The sequence below is a fragment of the Hemiscyllium ocellatum genome, chromosome 11 (genome assembly GCF_020745735.1).
Source record: "Hemiscyllium ocellatum isolate sHemOce1 chromosome 11, sHemOce1.pat.X.cur, whole genome shotgun sequence".
In the NCBI taxonomy this organism is placed as follows: domain Eukaryota; kingdom Metazoa; phylum Chordata; class Chondrichthyes; order Orectolobiformes; family Hemiscylliidae; genus Hemiscyllium; species Hemiscyllium ocellatum.
This window is the reverse complement of record NC_083411.1, coordinates 87,294,314-87,315,698: the sequence shown is the minus strand read 5'-3', so window position 1 is coordinate 87,315,698 and position 21,385 is coordinate 87,294,314. Positions and strand designations below refer to the sequence as shown.

General features: G+C 40.6%; 1 protein-coding gene across 5 annotated transcripts in view; it reads right to left on the bottom strand.

Moving 5' to 3' along the window:
• Positions 1-9,389, bottom strand: part of LOC132820229 (mitochondrial fission factor-like) — a 36,652-nt gene extending 27,263 nt beyond the window's left edge. For 2 of the 5 annotated variants that reach the window (XM_060832224.1, XM_060832228.1), the window contains exons 1-3: positions 9,339-9,389; positions 7,065-7,150; positions 2,968-3,183 (exon numbers count right to left, since the gene is read on the bottom strand). In XM_060832224.1, coding sequence (XP_060688207.1) covers positions 2,968-3,183; positions 7,065-7,150; positions 9,339-9,361 — 325 coding nt within the window. In that variant the 5' untranslated portion in view covers positions 9,362-9,389. Of the gene's footprint in view, positions 1-2,967; positions 3,184-6,965; positions 7,151-9,211 lie in introns of those variants that run through there. The other 3 variants (XM_060832225.1, XM_060832226.1, XM_060832227.1) reach the window with 3 other exon arrangements.
• Between the last annotated feature and the right edge of the window lie 11,996 nt (positions 9,390-21,385).

The window sequence follows — 21,385 nt, the reverse complement described above, 5'->3', positions numbered from 1 at the left end:
CTTATGCTCGCATCCAAATCATTAATGTAAATGACAAAAAGTAGAGGACCCAGGATCGATCCTTGTGGCACTCCACTGGTCACAGGCCTCCAGTCTGAAAAACAACCCTCCACCACCACCCTCTGTCTTCTATAGACAGTTCTGTATCCAAATGGCTAGTTCTCCCTGTATTCCATGAGATCTAACCTTGCTAATCAATCTCCCATGGGAACCTTGTCAAACATCTTATTTAAATCCATATAGATCACATCTACCGCTCTGCCCTCATCAATCCTCTTTGTTACCTTCTCAAAAAACTCAATCAAGTTTATGAGACATGGTTTCCTAAGCACAAAGCCATGTTGATTACCCCTAATCAGTCCTTGGCTTTCCAAATACTGTGTGAGAAATCATGTATCGCAAACTTGATTTAAGTTTTTTTGAGGATGTAACAAAAAAGATTAGTGTGAGCAGAGCGGTAGAAGTCGTCTACATGGACTTGAGTAAAGCCTTTGACAAGGTTCTGCATGTAGTAAAGTTAGACCACATGGGATTCAGGGAGAACTTGTCAACAGGATACAAAATTGGCTTGATGGTAGGAGGCAGAGGGTGGTGTTTGAGGGTTACTATTTTGGGCTTGTGTTGGATAGGGATTGGTGCTGGGTTCACTGTTGTTTATCATTTATTTATGATTTGGATGAGAATTTATGAGGAATGGTAAGTAGGTTTGCCGATGATACTAAAATTGCTGGCATAGTCAATAGCAAAGAAGATTATAAAGGTATCTTGATCAATTAAGCCAATGGGCTGAGGAGTGACATATGGAATTTAATTTAGATAAATAGGAGGTATTGCATTTGGTAAAGTGAACAAGGGCCAGACGTATATAGTTAATGGTAGGGCCCTGTGTACTGTTTCGAAGAGAGACCTATGCATTCTGGGACATAGGTCTTTGAAAGTGCATCATAGGTAGACAGGGTGGTTAAGAAGCCACATGGCACACTTTCCTTCATTGCTCACACCAGTGTGCATAAGAGTTGAGACATCATGTTAAGGTTGTACAGGACATTGGTGAGGCCATTTTTGGAATACTGTGTACAGTTCCAGTTGCCTTGCCACAGGAAGAATATTATTAAATTGGACAAAGTTCAAAAAAGATTTACCAGGCTGTCACCAGGACTGGGGAATTTGAGTTACAGGAAGAGGTGGACATTTCCTTCCCCACTGGAGTGTAGGAGGTTGAGGGGGTGACCACATAGAGGTTTATAAAATCATGAGGGACATCGATAGGGAGAATAGTAAAGGTTTTTTCTCTATGGTGAGTTCGTTCAAAACTAGGGGGCATATTTTTAAGGTGAAAGGAGAAAGATTTGAAAGTTACCCGAGGGGCAATGTTTTCACACAGAGAGTGGTTTAGATGTGGGATGAACTGGCAGACGAAATGGTAGATGCAGGTACAGTTACAAAAAATTAAATTAAATTTGTTAGATACAATCTCCTCCTTACAAAGCGATGCTGACGATCCTAGATTATTTCTTGTCTTTCCAAGTGGAGATTACATCTGTCCAACAGAACCTTTCCAACATAGATTCCCTGTCAAAAATGTTATGTACATTGGCCTATATTTTCTTACTTATTCCTCCAACCTTCTTGATGAATGGTATCACATTAGCTGCCCTCCATTCCTCTGTCACCTCTCCTGTAGCAGACAGGATTTAAAAATTAATGTCACAGCCACAGAAAAGTCATCCCTACCTTCCACACAAGCCAGAAATATGTCTCATCTGAGCCAGGGAATTTATCCATTATCAAGCCTGCTAAAACCACGAACAGCTCTTCTCTCTCAATACTAATTCATTCAAGTATATCACAGTCCCCTTCCCTGATTTCTATGCCTGAATTATCCTTCCCAACAATGAACAGAAATACAAAGTTTTCATTTAAAGCCTCAGCTGTCTTACAACTCAGGCAGATTGTCACTTTGATCCCTAATGGGGGCCAATAATTTTTTCCCTGGTTATTCACTTACCTTAATAAGCTTACTAAGCACCTTTGGATTTTCCTTAAAATTCCCCACAAGTGTTTTTTCATGCCCCCTCATTGCTCTCCTAATTTCATTTTGAAATCTCCTATTATCCTATTACTGTTATTTGCCTAAGTATCTGGCTTTCATCTATCCTGTCTTGTGGTCTATAGTACACCCCTTTCTGTTTTAAGTTCTATCCAAACAATTTCAATTGACAAGCCGAAGATATTATCCCTCCTTGGCATAATAATGGACTCCTTAATCAATATTCAGCCACCACCACCACTTTTACACTCCATTTCAACTCATTATTAATTTATTGCATTGCTTTTTTTTGTCATGTTTTCTTCATTTCTCAACTTTACAGGAGCAGAGCAGAAAAGTCACAGGATTTCACCCACATCTAAGCTCCCAAGTCACACATAGTCCTCACTTGGACATATATATAATTGCTTCCTCTTCATTACTGTGTTAAAATTCTGTATAATTCTGTCATCAGCATAAGTGATGCACTGTCGAAATCAGAAGACAACTGAACAATTCGTGGTAATACAGAGATGGGCAATACATACAAATTTGTATCATTGCTCATTTCTCATTAACATTTTCTTTTTTAAATCCTGTCATTGTGGTGGGATACTAAAATAACAAGCATGTATTCAGGTAGAAGTTGCTATCACAAGAATTAGTTGAGGCTCATATCATACATGTATTTTTTTTAAACCAGGAAACTTGATAAATACATGAGGATGAAAGGAAAAGGTTATGTTAATAGATTAAAAAGGATAAATGGCAGCAAGTGTGCGGCATAAACCGGATTTGCTTGGCCTGTCCATTCTATGTAATAATTTCCCATTACAATACATAAAATTCCTTCAGTGATGTAATGACCTTGATCAATATATGGATATGAACATAGAATACAAACTTGATTGTAATTTATTGATGGTAACACAATTTACCTCCCATCGATATTCTTTCGGGAATCTGCATCTGCAGTGTTGATAGGTGAATATCCTCTGCTTTCTCCTCCTCCTCCTCTTGCTCCTCAGTGACTTTCAGTCTATTAGGAATTCTCATTTTCTGACCAATAACTTCCATGAAACTTAGGTCACATGGAGCTGGACCAGAATCTATCAAATCAGAGGGTGCTGCAAATACTGGCTCTGTCATGGCAGCTGAAGGATCAAAATAAAATTTTATTTATCATTCTTTATTTCATTTGAAAAATAATTATTATAAATCCTCATCAGGTTAAATAAGTAACATTTGAAATGAAGAGGCCACCAAAAGTAAATTGGGACAACCTTGTTAGTTTCTATTCCTGTATAAGCTAAACCACCGGTTTAAATACAAGTCTTTAAGTAAGTATTTAAATTTTCAAACTCAGTCTTTGAGGATCATCAATTTTTTTTACTTCCTGCAAAACTGAACCAGAATGAGACACTCCACACGGAGCCTCCGCTGCCCCAGTTGTTCCTTCTCTTTTTACAATTTTTTCCCTCTCTTTTTAGCAATCCTGAAGCAGCGCATGGGGAAGCGAGTCCCAGAGCAACCAGAGGGTGAACGAGTCCCAGAGCAGCCAACTTACCTTAGTGCAGCTGAGTGCCATTGTGGAGTAGACTGGAGACTTAGAGTGGAGCGAGACAGTTGTTGGACTGGGGTCTGGCGCAGGCGATCAGACCATGTGCTGAGTTGCTGTTATTTGAAATTCTTTATCAGCCTGTAATGTCAATCCTTTAACGATGTTATAACTGTCTTATTTTGACCTATTTTTTAAGATACAGTAGTTCATATTACTACCTTTCCTCTTTTGTATCCAAGATTTGTACCTATGTACTTGTTCCTAAGATGGCACCATTAAAGGCAGCCAATGTAAAAACTTTTCAATGTACTCCTGCACTTCTGGACTGGAGTACACGTGACAATAAAGAATATTCCATTCTAATTTAAAAAGTCAAAATGTAGGAAAAGTCAGTACTATTTCTTTGCCACCAGATTTTGTTTCATCTTCTGAGAATGTTTTATTGTAAAGGATTTAGTTAACATGCTAGCAAATTCTAGTAACAAAAATGTGATAGAGCATCATATTTTTATTTCAATGACCAGTGATTCTTCGAGCAAGTTGCTGTAAAATTTTCTTAAAATCACCTGATTTCATTCCATAATTGATGACATCCATGAAGCTTAGGCAAAATTCTGGGGGTATGTACTTTCATATACAGAAGTCCTAGAGCTGCTTATTTAATCTTTTATTATTTAAAATGATTAAGCTCTTCTAACATCTCTCTCTCTCTTTCGAGTTCTGTGACTGGTTGGTTTTGACTCTAGATTCAGACCAAATTTATGTTCTTAACTATAAAGTCACGCAAAGCAAAATTACTCTAATGTAAATATTCCTATCAGGAATATTTTTTCACTTATGAATTACTGGTTTTATTAAGAGCAAGCTACACTGGCAATCATGAAGGATGCATAATGCGAAATGTTCTAATATGTCCTAACTAATCTGCTGTAGCCACAATAAATTAAGCCAAGCCCATCATTTCAAAGGCATATAAGGTTGCACGCAAACTAAACAGATTTGTAGGATGCAGATTCATTTGCAATTTTAAAGTATTCTGAAGTGGGAAAGGGTGGGCCTACATGGAAAAAAAATCCTTCTTGGGTGTACAGAAGAGGTGAATGGTCATTCTGAGACTCATGCCTGCAGTAATTCAATGGGAAATAATTCATGAAGGCTGACAGCAGATCTCTAGTCGATTCAGTTGGTTGATGTAGATATATGGTGGTAAAGAGAGTTTTGTTACACTGTGCTTTGAATAGAAAAACTAGAAATAGGCCATTGACATCTTATTCCCCATCCTTTCATTTGATAATTTTAGATTGATAATTTTCTTTAAAAGTGAATGCATTTATGTTGATTAGTCATTCTACATTTGGATGTATATTTTGATTGCAGGAGAAGCATCAGTATATTAGGATTTCTTGGCCTGATTGTACTTGCAATAAAAAGCACTGAAAATAGAAACTTAGAAACAGGAAAAGGAGTAGGCCACTTGGCCCTTTGAGCCTCGCTCCACTACTTGACATGATCATAGCTGATCATCCTGTCCTCCTTTCACTCCTCACCCTTTAATCCCTTTAGCCCTAAGAACTATATCGATCTTCTCTTGAAAATATACAAGTCTCAGTCTGAGGCAGCTAGTTTTAGGTTTGATTAGTATGAGAAAGTCTATAGCTTTAAAACTTGTACCAAGACATTTAGACTATAGAATTATAGAATATATTTGCTGCACACTAGAAAATAGGCAGTGAGGCTCAGAAAAAGGGGGAACCCAAATTATGCAGAAGATAAAAGCATCTGTTCTCACTAAGTGATAACAGGATGCTCTAAGGCAATTAAGAACATTTGCCTTAACATCAGTGAATCTGTGTAAACAGGATACCCAGTGATAACATTCACAGCTATCCCTTTGTGAAATTAATGACAGTGTTTGATTCTGACCTCGAAACGAAACTTGGTACTATCAAAAGCCTTGTAATTGATGGTCAGGTCCTCTCAATTATAATGGATTCTTATTATCTCTTGCAAGCTAGGCAGACACAGAAGGAAAAACATCTTTGCTGTTACAAGTCCCTGACTTGAGAGGTCAAAAGGACAAGAGAAAGCGAGACAGACCATTTTAGTGCTGGGACTGCCATGCCAGTAGAAAATTAACTCTTTGTGCTTACCTGCTACGGATTGAACTTAATTGCACTTTTGAGACTTTATGAGCCATTACCGGTTATGAAATGCAAACTCTGTAAAAGGTAATATTGATGAAGCCTTAACTTACTTGCTGTTCTTACAGTCCACTCTACAGACCTTATAGACTGCCCCACTGTCAACTCTAACTAATCAGATCTTATATCTTATTTGAAATTGAATCACAACTCTGAAAAGAAAGCATGGTTAATTCAAAGACTAATTCAAAGCTTAAATGCAACCTTACGATAACATCTCAGCCTCAGGTACAGAATGATTCAGTGCTTAAAAAGCAGGAGGCTGCTCCTAACTTAAAAATTATTCTAAACCTAACATTGAAGAGATTCTGGCACAATATGTCTGGAAGCCATTTTACGGTCAAAAGTTTGTCCTCCTTGCTGAGAAGCCATTTTGTAAAACAATTGTATCTGACATGCGAGCTGTGCAAGGATACCTTGTGAACTCTTCAATTAGCTCAGACTGGTACCTCTTTACGATAGGAGCTTATATCACCAGCAGGTGCCTAACTTGGCTGGATTTGTTTTTCCCACCTGATGAATGGCTTAGAGCGCTAGGAATGATTAGTCAAGTGTACACAGATCTGTCAATTAACTTCTCTTCCTTACAAATTATTGTCTTTCACTTATCTAATTAAGAACACACAATGTTTTTGTAAACTTTTTGCATGAAGGAAGCAACTCTATATCAGTACATCAGAGTAGCATGCTGGGGCTCTTGAAGAGCTGGTGTCCTACTCTCCTGGGTTATTAGAACCTACTTAGTTTAGCTTATAGGTATCAGCATTATGTTGTAACAGTGACGCTACTGGTAAATAAAGGGGATGACTGAAATTAATTAAACTGTCTGTAAGAGTTTTTATTCGCAACTATCACCAAGAATGACCTCCGGGACAAACAAAGAGAGGCTTACAGGTTGAGTCAACAAGGGATTCCCTGGGTCGTCTCAAATCTGTACTTTAACAAGATCATCTAGGAATGGAATTTCTGACAATTCATAGGTATACCGTTCAGTGACAGTTGTGATTTGTCTTATTGGGAAAATGGGACAATTTTGCTGAGCAAATCTCCAACTTAGACCACTTTTACCACCAGTTCCAGGCACTGACCACACAAAGTGCTGAATTCAGCCTAACTTTTCTACCAACTTTCACCACAAGTAGTTATTTGATTCAAAGGAAAACAAATCATGAACCTTGTGAGTGGTACAGTACATGCAAGGTAGGCTCTGGAATCAATTTTCACACATTTTCTTCAAGGAGATCTTCAATATTACTATCTCAGTACTTCTCACCACTCTTTCCTTTAATGGATGTTATCTTCAAGTAGTTTTGATGGGGAATAATTTCATGAGGCTCTCCTTTGTAACCTAAAGTAAAACTGCAAGAAAATGAAAAAAAAATGAGATTTTCAAGAACATTGCCAGGGTTGAAGGATTTGAGTGATAGGGAGAGGTTGAAAAGGCTGGGTCTGTTTTCCCTGGGGTAGAGGCTGAGAAGTGACCTTACAGAGGTTTATAAAATCATCATGGGCATGGTTTAGATAGTCTTTTCCCTGGGGTGGGGCAAGTCCAGAACTAGAGGACATAGGTATAGGGTGAGAGGGGAAAGATATAAAAGAGACCTAAGAGGCAATGTCTTCACACAGATGGTGGCATGTGTTTGGAATCAGCTGCCAGATGAAGTGGTGAAGGCTGGTACAATTGCAACATTTAAAAATCATCTGGATGGGTATATGAATAGGAGGGGTTTGGAGAAATATGGGCCAGGTACTGGCAAGTGGGATGAGATTAGGTTGGGATATCTGGTTGGCATGGACGAGTTGGACTAAAGGGTCTGTTTCCATGCTGTAGGTCTCTTGTACTGCCAAGTGTTAATATGCACATTTTTCTCAGTTAAATGTTTAGAAGAAAAATGTTATGAGAATTTCTGAGACAAAGCCAGAGATTCCACAGAGTCCAATATCTCAGTTTCAGGATATGAAAAAGTACCATAAAAGTAATATATAGTGTGGACCAAGCTGCAATCAACACCCTGATCTCAGGCTGTAGTGTAGACCAAGCTGCAATCACACCCTGATCTCAGGCTGTAGTGTAGACCAAGCTGCGGACCAAGCTGCAATCTACACCCTGATCTCAGGTTGTAGTATAGATTAAGCTGCAATCTACACCCTGATCTCAGGCTGTAGTGTAGACCAAGCTGCAATCTACACCCTGATCTCAGGCTGTAGTGTAGACCAAGCTGCAATCTACACCCTGATCTCAGGCTGTAGTGTAGACCAAGCTTCAATCTACACCCTGATCTCAGGCTGTAGTGTAGACCAAGCTTCAATCTACACCCTGATCTCAGGCTGTAGTGTAGACCAAGCTTCAATCTACACCCTGATCTCAGGCTGTAGTGTAGACCAAGCTGCAATCACACCCTGATCTCAGGTTGCAGTGTAGACCAAGCTGCAATCTACACCCTGATCTCAGGCTGTAGTGTAGACCAAGCTGCAATCTACACCCTGATCTCAGGCTGTAGTGTAGACCAAGCTGCAATCTACACCCTGATCTCAGGCTGTAGTGTAGACCAAGCTGCAATCTACACCCTGATCTCAGGTTGTAGTGTAGACCAAGCTGCATTCCACACCCTGATCTCAGGCTGTAGTGTAGACCAAGCTGCAATCTACACCCTGATCTCAGGCTGTAGTGTAGACCAAGCTGCAATCACACCCTGATCTCAGGCTGTAGTGTAGACCAAGCTGCAATCTACACCCTGATCTCAGGCTGTAGTGTAGACCAAGCTGCAATCACACCCTGATCTCAGGTTGTAGTGTAGACCAAGCTGCAATCACACCCTGATCTCAGGTTGTAGTGTAGACCAAGCTGCAATCACACCCTGATCTCAGGTTGTAGTGTAGACCAAGCTGCAATCACACCCTGATCTCAGGTTGTAGTGTAGACCAAGCTGCATTCTACACCCTGATCTCAGGCTGTAATGTAGACCAAGCTGAGAGACCCTGATCTCTCAGGCCACAAGGACACTGTGGCCTTCACATTACTGCCAAGACTTTCCACTTGGACGTGACAAAGTGACAATCTAACTACAAAATCAGGTCTGGAATGGATAGTGCAAAGACAATTATCCTCACCCACCAGCCTCTTGGAAGACAATCTCACTCCCCCGAGAACAGCAGCAGCGATAACTACAACTTTAAGCATGTGCCGACCAGTCTCTTTTGGGAACGGCAGTACCGTTTGTTAGTGCAGAATCCATGCTGTCAGGTTTAATTTCTGAACTGACTGACATAACTGAAGGAACCACGCTACAGAGTTCGAGGTTTCTCAGGTCCTACTGGCGAAACTGCAACCTCTCTCAGATGGATGGAGCACCTGTTACTGTCTGAATCGCAATGACAGTTGCAATTTGACAATTGCTTGACACCCAATGGATTGAATACCTGAGATACACCAGTGATTAACCAAAGCCCCGGCCTCAGTAACAGCGCCTGAGAAGTGAGCAGTATCATAACATGGTGTGGGGTCAGGAATCATTGACGACCATCCCAAGGCACACACGTGACTCACTTTGACCGTCTCACAAACATCATTTCATCAGCCCCATTCCTGGCGGCTGACGTCACACACCCTACGCCCACTTGCGACGATCCTATTGGGTCTGCGTCCCCACGTGGCCTTAGAGACTCCGCCCGCGAGGGTGTCCGGTCACATGACATCACTTGGCCACGTGAGAGTGTCGGTTGAGTTTTGAACGTGTGTTCTCGAGCCGTTTGGACAGAGGACGGAAGCTCGAAGATGGTCGGGGTCTCACCATCACGAAACGAGGACGGTGACTTCCTCCCGGCCGACTGTGAAATGAAAACCAAACTCCAGACAGCGGTGGCACTGTAATAAATTGCACAAGATGGGTAACAGCTAGGAACACCTTATTTACCTCGGAGACCGGTTGAAGCCTTTCCCTCTGGTTAAAAATCAAGCGGTGAGAAATGTGCGTGAGAGAGCACGTGCTGTCTTATCGGGACATATTAATGCAGAGGTTGGATACGACTTAGGAAATTCGAGATTTGTGGATGTCCATAATTATGCAAATGTATTTGAACTACTACATTTGAAGGTGTCTTATCGACTTTACAGTTGCCTGTCTACCCTATCCTTCTAAGGGCTCAACAAAGTCGTGACACAGTTCTGAAGAAAACGTTTTGGATCCAATAACCTAACTCTACTTGATGCTGCCAGACCTGCTGCCATAGAGATATACAGCATGGGAACAAACCCTTCACTCCCACTCATCTATGCTGACTCAATGTCCTAAATTGATCTAGTCCCATTTGCCAGTATATGGCCCATATCCACACCTTATAACATTTAAAAGCATCTGGATGTGTATAATTGTACTCACCTCCACCACTTCCTCTGGTACCTCATTCCATACAAACACCACCAACGTCTTTGTGAAAATCTTGTCCCTTAGGTCTCTTTTCCCTGTAACACGAAACCCAAGCATTATGGTTGTGGATTCTCCTACCCTGGGGAAAAGAACTTTTGGCTATTCACCCTATCCATGCCCCTGATGATTTTATAGTGAGTATATTTGTGTTTTAGTTCCAATTCTTTCAAACATTGGGTTGCAGATATGAAGAATACCCACACCCACTGACCGTCTTGCCTTTACACCTCCCATATTCCATTAATACCATGTCAATTATCACTGCTTACAATTACTCTGGGGCTGCCAATCACTTGTTGAATGAAAGACTCGTTTAAAAGTTGTGTATGATTTGTGTTATAGTCATAGAAGAAAATCAGCCTGTAGAATCTGTACCACCAAAAATTCACTACAATTGACACTAACCCCACTTTCCCACATAGCCCTGAATGTTATGACATTTCAAGTGCTCATCTAATTAAACAAGCCCTACACATTTGTGGAATTGACAATTTTTTTTGTTTTTGGGCTCACCATAATAACCTTCGAGTTATTAGATTCCCTACATTGTGGAAACAGGCCCTTCGGCCCAACAAGTCCACACCAACCCTCCGAAGAGCAACCCCCCCCCCCCCCCCCCATATTTGACTAATGCACCTAACACTATGGGCAATTTAACATGGCCAATTCACCTGGCCTGTACATCTTTGGACTGTGAAAGGAACCAGAGCAAACCCATGCAGACACAGGGACCATGTACACAATGGAATTGAACCTAGGACCCTGGTGCTGCGAGACAACAGTGCTAACCACTGAGCCACCATGCTACCCTAATGTATAACTTTTAAAATGGGATACTAAATGCATAATTACTGTCACAGTATTTAAAATACCTTAATTTTGTCTTCTGCAACTTTAAATTGAAGGAATCCAGTGCATTTAACTTTCAGGTTTGCAGCCTGTAAGAATACCTAAAAGTAAATGGCTGCTTACCCTGCTTGCTTATATCATTGGTGCTGACAACTGGAGAACCCTTGACTTAGCAACAGACTTAAACTGCCACCAGGAAACAGAAAATCAGTGGCACAAAAAGACTGTAGATCTTTGCAGATATTATTTGAGATCAGTGGTCAATGCTACTGCTTCGCTGCTGACAGCAAAATCCAACCCATTTTCGCTTCAAATACATATTCATTTTTTTCAAAGGTAACTATTATTTGATTTGAGCAATAAACATGAGAAATTATATTAGGTAGTCCACAATTATTTTTTCTAGCCTGATTTGTTTTGGTTTGAGGAAGAGGTTGGCAGGGGATGGAGGGAGGAGACAGACAAATATATTGCATCACTCTTACTTTTCCACATTTTGCAAATGTACATGCAGTTTTTGATATTGCTATCTTTCCTCAAGTTTCAGTTCCATGTCACTCAACCTTGTCCCTCAGTGATGCCGTATGAAATGTTCATAGCTCATTGTCAGATAACAAGTTTGTGAAAAGCTGCCAAGCGAGATAATATTTGTAGTGAGAATAATCATTCTGTAGAACATAGTGAGTTTTTGTTTAGGATTCTTGGGGTTTAAAAACACAGTTGTATAAAATATACAGTTTCTCTGCCACTGTGCCAGAGATACTTGTTTAAAAAAAAGGACCTGTGTTGAACTGGTGTGATCATTATGACAGAATTAGACAGTATTAATTTTATATTAATGTTTATTTTGTATTTATATTGCATTAAATACTGTATATAAAATGAAACATTAGAAGAGCTGTTATAAATAAAATCTTACACATATGTTGCAGCACAGCTATATCAAAAAACATTAAAGCACCATATTTTCAGATACTAAGACTAACCACTTAAGAAGCAAAAGTATGCATTTGTGTCTTTTTGTTGGGTATAAGGTAAGGCACAAAAAAAAACTTAAGGTCTCACTGAGACAGGCTCACAGGTATACTTCACACAACACTTATATTTCCTTTATAAAAATTATAAAGGTCTCTTATGAAACTGAAATTATGCACTATCTATACAAAAAGTTATATGTGTGCAGTGAAAGAGAGAAGCCACAATGCCAACAGGAAATTTACAATAGCAACAGGCTAATGAAACATAATTCAATTGTGTACATTTCATTCAGTTTGCTAGTTTTAACAGACAAATTCATGGTTTTCACCACAAATTACTTTGAGTTCTCAGTCTATATTGATTGGCCCACTGTAGAATTAAGGAACAATAATAGAAGCATTTACCAGGGAAATAATAATAATGATGAAATAAATTCTTAGCATTGTTTTCAACAGGCATAGTTATACATTATGAATCTCTAAGCTGATGATCGATCACTGCAACATTTATAAAATTTAAATTAAAAATTGTGGTAGAATTAATTTCCTAATATATCTTTCAGTTGTTTAGGCGTAATATGTCTACAGATACAGATCAGCCTCAATATTTATCTGACCAAGCTCAAATAAAAAGCATGCATTTTCATATAAAGTTAAAAATATATTTTTCATGGATCTATATACATAGTAAATTTATAAACCAAACAGTGACATTTCTTGTGGGCAGCTGTGGTTTACACTTACCCATTTAAGGTACTTGACACCTCTACTGTAAATACAGTAATCATGATCCCACCTGACCATTTAGATGTAGATTTGTAAAACCTTTGCATTTTTAACAAACCGTGACAGCAACTGGTATTTGAGAAAAAGCATGGCAATTCTCCAACCTCATGAAAACAGAGTTAATAGAGAAATTTCTCAGCCTGTCCAATTTGCAGCTGCCAAAAATCAAAAGACCTGATCAAATGATGATCAGAAAAGGTAATGTTTGACAAATTAGATGATCATTATGGTATTCAAAGAATGAGGATTTTTCAGCTGTATAGTTCTCTATTTTCTGCAGAATGGGCTACAACTTATGGGTTATTCGCTGGTAAAGGAGCAGGTGGGCCCATAAAATATGGTGTCAGGTCATTGGTACAATATCTACTTCTGCAAAATTTTTAATTGGCTAAGATGTTGGGTGGGCATTTTGGCCAATGAAGACCAAGCAGGCAATTAATGACTATTTAAGAGCCTGATTTGTCCCTGTAATTGGTCAGCCACTGAAAGGGATGTCTCGTTTCATGGTCCCTGATGCTAAACAAAGGTTCCCATTTCCTTCTGTAGCCACCCTTCCTCTTGATTTATCTAACATGCACTGTAGCCCCTCATTGTTGCCTGCCAATAACCCTGATGAATTCATGGTTGCTTTTCCTCCCACACCTCCTAAAGTATAAGCGGTAGTTTCTAACTCTACGAGGCAAGATTTCTCAATGCAGGAAAGGTTTTGCCTAATTTGCCCAAAAATTAGACCTATGAGCTAGCCAAGCTGTTGGGCAGGGTGGAGAGTTGTAGAACAGTAATAAATGTTTGAAATACATACAAAATGATACAATCCTTAACATTTTTGTCTTTTAACTACTGTATTTATTTTATGATTGAATAATAACTTCAAATGTCCAATTGAGAAATTACTACATTACAGAAATCTACATTTGACCCACGTGCCCATGTTTGTGAACCATTCCCTAAGTTTACATTTGGTCTCCCCAATGTAGAGATCACATCAAGAGCATCGGATGCAGTAAAGTAGGTTGGAGGAGAGGTAGGTGAACTTAGGGAACGGTTCTCCAAGGATCTCAGCCAGGCCAGCAGGTGCCGACTCGACCTCCTAGTCATAACCATTTTAAATTGCCCTTCCTATTCCCTTTCCAACATGACCATCCTTGGCCTCCTCCATTGCCACAACGAACCAAACCGCAAATTGGAGGAACAACACTTCATCTTCCATCTGTAGCCTACACCCTGGAGAACTCAACATTGAGTTCTCAGATTTCAAATAAAATCCCTTCCCAGCCCCTCCCCCTACCTTCCACTCCCAGCCACCTACCAAATTTATTCCTCCCATTGACCTATCAGATCGTACCCTGTACATTGTCTTCAACTATCCCTACTTCACCACACTGCCCCTGCCATCCTCTTTATCTGCAGGTCCCCCTACACCCAAAATGTCAACTTCTGCATCTCCTGATGCTGCCTGGCTTGCTGTGTTCTTCAAACTTCCTGCCTGTCTACTTTGGATTCCAGCAGCTGTAGCTTTTTTTTTGTCTCTAGAGGAAGTGGTGGAGGCAGGTACAATTACAACATATAAAAGCCATCTGGATGGGTACATGTATAGGAAACTTCAAAGGATACGAGCCAAATGGGACTAGGTCATTTTGGGGATATCTGTTCAGCACAGACAAGTTGGACCCAAGAGTTGGGTTTCTGCTCTGTATGACTCTATGAGAGCTGTTGTTACATCCAACTAAGGCACCTCAAAAATAGATTATTGTTATTTGCAATATCAATGTGAAAGGTTTGCAGCAGTAAGTTTGTAGTCAGTCTGAAGCAGGTTTATTTTTGGATGGTGCAAAGTCGATAATTTTATCTGACATTTTTCTTATAGCTATTTTTTACCTTGGTTTGCATGTCAGTACTGGTCTATAATGTGGGAGCACATCAACTAATTTTCTCAGAAAGAGATATCCATTGAGAAAGTTACATTGATGTAAGGTGTGCCACTATCAGATTAAAGAAATGATCGGTGTGCTCCATGCACTTGCTATTAATGATTGAGAAAAGATAGACAACCTTACAAAAGAAATTTGCTTGTGCCATTTCATTTCATGTCTTGTTACGTGGTTTGATATCTTTGTGTTTGAATCATGCAATTGAGATCCTTCAGAAAAATGGCAGCAATATCAGTGTTGACAGAAATGATGAAAGACATGCAATGCAAAAGTATCCAAACCATCTCGGGGAACAAAGTTTCACACCTGAAAAGCAATCTAAGGAAAATATCAGAACAAATTAAATGTAGTAATAGAAATCAATCATGAAACAAAAATAAAAGATGCATCTTTGATTAGGATGTGCAAGACAACCTACAAAAGAAATCAAAATTAGCTTATTTAATCCTGCTATTGGTATAATGCTGGTCAGCTTAAGTGAACAGTCAGATTGAGTGTTTTATGCTTTTTTTTGTAACAGAAATAAAGAACGCTATGAAAGATGATAACCTGGAAGAGAGATAGCATGGTCTGTGCTCAAAATGGGTGATATTGATCCATCTTATACTGGACTTGAAATGAACAATGATCGTTTTTCTTACAAAGCTTTCCAAAATAGTGCTTGATATTTTTACACAATTATATTTGAAAATAAAGACTCCTTGACTTTTAATCCTCAAATAAGTATTGCATTCAGGTTGCTGTCAGGAGAAAGTGAGGACTGCAGATGCTGGAGATCAGAGCTGAAAATGTGTTGCTGGAAAAGCGCAGGAGGTCAGGCAGCATCCAAGGAGCAGGAGAGTCGACGTTTCGGGCATGAGCCCTTCTTCAGGATGGTGCCCTACCTTGGATGCTGCCTGACTTTTAGATTGCTGTCACATGACATGTATAATAGTTGCATCAAAACTAAATGTTTTCTGACTGAAATTGATCAACTATTTATATTCAACTATATCATGAGAATTTAAATATTTTGGCAACAATCTCAATTGAACTCAACATTTATTTGGAACTCAATGAAGGAATTATACAAAACTTTGCTGCAGCTGAAGCATGAAAAGCTGTTTCAGTTATAATATGCTTGTGTGCTGAACTTCAGCACTTCAAGACCTTCTTAATTACTCAGTATCATTTATTCTTGTGTTATGTAAACTTGACCTTTTGTCAACTATTTTTATACTATCGATTGCAAACATGCACAATTGTGAAGAAGCATGGAAATCTCACACCGTTATACTGCAGCAAAATTTAAGGACCTGAAATCAAGTTGATTTTAAGCCTCTTCGAATCCCTACAGCATGGAAGCAGGCCATTCAGACCACACCGGCCCTCTGCTGAACATCCCACCCAGACCCATCCCCCTACACTATCCCTGTAACTCTGCATTTCCCCTGGCTAATACACCTAACCTACACATCGCTGGACACTATGGGCAATTTAGATTAGATTACTTAGTGTGGAAACAGGCCCTTCGACCCAACAAGTCCACACCGACCCGCCGAAGCGCAACCCACCCATACCCCTACATTTACTCCTTATCTAACACTAGGGCAGTTTAGCATGACCAATTCACTGACCTGCACATCTTTGGGCTGTGGGAGGAAACCGGAGTACCCGGAGGAACCCACACAGACACAGGGAGAATGTGCAAATTCCACACAGTCGCCTGAGTCGGGAATTGAACCCGGGTCTCTGGCGCTGACGCAGCAGTGCTAACAACTGTGCCACTGTGCGTCCCACTTAGCATAGCCAATCCACCTAATTTGAATATCTTTGGACTGAGAGAAGAAACCGAGTGCCCGGAGGAAATCTATGCAGACTTAGGGAGAATGTGCAAACTCCACACAGCCAGTTGCCCAAGGATTGAATCAAATCACTGACCATTGCAAACACTACCTTCTATACTATGGTCAAGACATTATTAATTCAGTTTTAAAGTGTAGGAAGAAGCACAGAAAAAGGCTCTTTGGCCCATCGAGTCTGCATCAGTCAAAAACAAGCACCTAATTATAATCATCCCATTTTCCAACACTTGGACTGTAGCCATCTAAATGCTTCAATGTCATATGGGTTTCTGACTCAACCACCCTTAAAATCAGTGATTTCCAAATTCCCACCAACCTCTGGGTGAAAGAAGTTTTCCTCACATATCCCTCAACCTTTAGGTCCAACTCATCCATGCTGACCAGATATTCCAACTGCAAATGTGTTGCTGGTCAAAGCACAGCAGGTTAGGCAGCATCTCAGGAATAGAGAATTCAACGTTTCGAGCATAAGCCCTTCATCAGGAATATTCCAACCCAATCTAGTCCCACCTGGCAGCACCCAGCCCATGTCCCTCCAAACCCTTCCGATTCATATACCCATCCAAATGCCTCTGAAATGTTACAATTGCACCAGCCTCCACAACATCCTCTGGCAGCTCATTCCATACACGTACCACCCTCTGTGTGAAAATGTTGCCCCTCAGGTCTCTTTTATATCTTTCCCCTCTCACTCTAAACCTATGCCCTCTACTTCTGGACTCCCTGACCCGAGAAAAGACTGACTATTTATCCTATCCATGCCCCTCATAATTTTGTAAACCTCTATAAGATCACCCCTCAGCCTCCGATGCTCCAGGGAAAACAGCCCCAGCCTGTTCAGTCTCTCCCTATAACTCAAATCCTCCAACTCTGGCAACATTCTTGTACATATTTTCTGAACCCTTTCAAGTTTCACAACATCTTTCTGATAGAAAGGAGACCAGAATTGCATGCAATATTCCAACAGTGGCCTAACCAATGTCCTGTACAGCTGCAACATAACTTCCCAACTCCTGTACTCAATACTTTGACCAATAAAGGGAAGCATACCAAATGCCTTCTTCACTATCCTATCTACCTGGGACTCCACTTTCAAGGAGATATGAACCTGCACTCCAAGGTCTCTTTGTTCAGCAACACTCCCCAGGACCTTACTATTAAGTGTATAAGTCCTGTTAAGATTTGCTTTCCCAAAATGCAGCACCACACATTTATCTGAATTAAACTCCATCTGCCACTTCTCAGCCCACTGGCCCAACTGGTCCAGATTCTGTTGTAATCTGAGGTAACCCTCTTCACTGTCCACTACACCTCTAATTTTGGTGTCATCTGCAAACTTACTAACTATACCTCTTATGCTCGCATCCAAATCATTTATGTAAATGACAAAAAGAGGACCCAGCACCAATCCTTGTGGCACTCCACTGGTCACAGGCCGCCAGTCTGAAGAACAACCCTTTACCACCACCACCCTGTCTTCTACTTTTGAGCTAGTTCTGTATCCAAATGGCTAGTTCTCCCTGTATTCCATGAGATCTAACCTTGCTAATCAGTCTCCCATAGGGAACCTTGTCGAACGCCTTACTGAAGACCATATAGATCACATCTACCGCTCTGCCCTCATCAATCTTCTTTGTTATTTCTTCAAAAAACTCCATTAAGTTTGTGAGACATGATTTCCCATGCACAAAGCCATGTTGACTATCCCGAATCAGTCCTTGCCTTTCCAAATACATGTACATCCTGTCCCTCAGGATTCCCTCCAACAACTTGCCCACCACTAAGGTCAGGCTCACTGGTTTATAGTTCCCTGGCTTGTCTTTACCAGCCTTCTTAAACAGTGGCAGCATGTTTGCCAACTTCCAGTCTTCCGGCACCTCACCTGTGACTATCGATGATAGAAATAACTCAGCAAGAGGGTCAGCAATCACTTCCCTAGCTTCCCACAGAGTTTTCAGGTACACCTGATCAGGTCCTGGGGATTTATCCACCTTTAACCGTTTCAAGACTTCCAGCAATTCCTCCTGTGTAATCTGGAAATTTGGAAGACGTCACCATCTATTTCCCTACAATCTACATCTTCCATATCCTTTTCCACAGTAAATATTAGTGCAAAATATTAATTTTGGACAATAATTCCTCCACCAAGGGAGCATCTCTGTCTATGTCCCTCAATTTTGTACATCTCAGTCATGTCACCCCTCAGTCTACTCTGCTCCAAGGAAAACACTCACATCTACTCAACCTCCCTTTGTGACTAAAACTCTAAGCCCTGCAAATATCCTGGCAACTCTCCTCTGCACCCTCTCCAGTACAAACACATCTCTCCTATAATGTGAACTCCAGAATTGTATGCAATACTCTAACTGTGGCCTAACCAGTGTATTAGCATAACCTTCTTGCCCTTAAATCTATGCCTCAGCTATTAATAGCAGGTATCCCATATGTCTTCTTTACCATTTTATCTACCTGTCCCACTGCCTTAAAGGACAAGTGGACATGCACACCAAGGTCCTTCTGAATCCTGGTACTTTCCCTGGTCTTGCCCAAGTGCATGACCTCAAGTATTAATGATTAAGAAAGTAAAAATTATTATTCATGTGAGGAATATTACAAACAAGCTTGATGAGCTATACATTATAATGTAGACCCAATTGAAAGATGGGAATTAAATTTCCTGTTTATATGTAATTAGGAGGGTTAGTTGTTTTGTTGGGGAGGGTAGTGGTTAGCAGAATTGATAAAAATTAATATTAGATGTCTTGAGAGATAATGTACAGGAAGGTTTAAAGACTAACATTACTTGGTTACTGTTAAGAAACAGAAGGAGCAGCATTATGTTACTGGGTGTTTGTTATGAATTCCCAAGTAGTGCATGTTTCTAGTCCAAAGAGACCATGAAAAGAAATCAGTAGCAAATAAAGACAACACATTTAGGAAAAAAAGTATTAGAATAAATTAAAGGAATTTTGGAACCTATTCCAGTCAAAAGACCGCGACAGAGAATGTGGCTGAGGTACAGAATAAATACTTTCAATCTTCCTTTATAAAAGAGGATGAAGTTATTAATATGGAAGCGGATAAGAAGCAAAGATTTTGGACAAGATAAGTATATATAGAAAAGTAATGTAATTATGTGACATGATTCAACATTAACAAGGCATCTGATCCTGATTAAGAAAGCGAATGCAATGTTGTCATTTATCTCAAGAGGGTTGGAATATAAAAACACCGTTGTGCTACTGAGACTTTTTAAAGCTCTGGTTAAGCCCCATTTGGAGTACTGTGTCCAGTTTTGGTCCCCACTCCTCAGGAAGAACATACTGGCACTGGAGCGTGTCCAGCGGAGATTCACACGGATAATCCCTGGAATGGTAGGTCTAACATACGAGGAACGGCTGAGAATCCTGATATTGTATTCATTGGAGTTTAGAAGATTAAGGGGAGATCTAATAGAAACTTAGAATACATGGCTTGGAAAGAGTGGATGCTAGGAAATTGTTTCCGTTAGGCAAAGAGACTAGGACCTGTGGACACAGTCTTAGAATTAGAGAGGGTAAATTCAGAACAGAAATGCAGAGACATTTCTTCAGCCAGAGAGTGGTGGGCCTGTGGAATTCATTGCCGCAGAGTGCAGTGGAGGCCGGTACGCTAAATGTCTTCAAGGCAGAGATTGATAAATTCTTGATGTCACAAGGAATTAAGGGCTACGGGGAGAATGCGGGTAAGTGGAGTTGAAATGCCCATCAGCCATGATCGACTGGGGGAGTGGACCCGATGGGCCGAATGGCCGTACTTCCATTCCTATGTCTTATGGAAGCATGCATCCTACGTTGATAAGAAAAGCTAGGCCACAGAGAACAGGAGAAGTTGTAACCACAGTCTTTCAAATCAACCCTTCTAAGGATGTCTGGCATACTTGGCTAAGGAGTTATTGCCACTGAGTATATTAACAAGGTACTCATGCTAAATATTTACATATCACTGATTGTGCACCTGCTGGTGCACAATTCTGGCAACACATTATCGGAAAGCTGTTAAGGTCTTGGAGAAATAATTCATGTATCCTTAATCTGGTTCTAAGTTATTTTCACAAACTAGGTAAGGAAAAACTGTTTCCTTTGCCAAATAGGTCAGTTTCAAAACATAATTAGCAAAATAATTAGAGATGAAATCAGAAAAATGTGTTTCATGTAGAAGATATATTTCCCTCCCCTCCCCTATCAGCGTTCCGCAAAGACCACTCCCTTCACAACTCCCTCGTCAGGTCCACACCCCCCCCACCAACCCAACCTCCATTCCCGGCACCTTCCCCTGCAACCGCAGGAAATGCAAAACTTGCGCCCACACCTCCTCCCTTACTTCTCTCCAAGGCCCCAAGGGATCCTTCCATATCCGCCACAAATTCACCTGCATCTCCACACACATCATCTATTGCATCCGCTGCACCCGATGTGGCCTCCTTTATATTGGGGAGACGGGCCGCCTACTTGTGGAACACTTCAGGGAACACCTCTGGGACGCCCGGACCAACCAACCCAACCACCCCGTGGCTCAACACTTTAACTCTCCCTCCCACTCCACCAAGGACATGCAGGTCCTTGGACTCCTCCATCGCCAGAACATAACATGACGGTTGGAGGAAGAGCGCCTCATCTTCCGCCTGGGAACCTTCCAACCACAAGGTATGAATTCATATTTCTCCAGTTTCCTCATTTCCCCTCCCCCCACCTTGTCTCAGTCGATTCCCTCGAACTCAGCACCGCCCTCCTAACCTGCA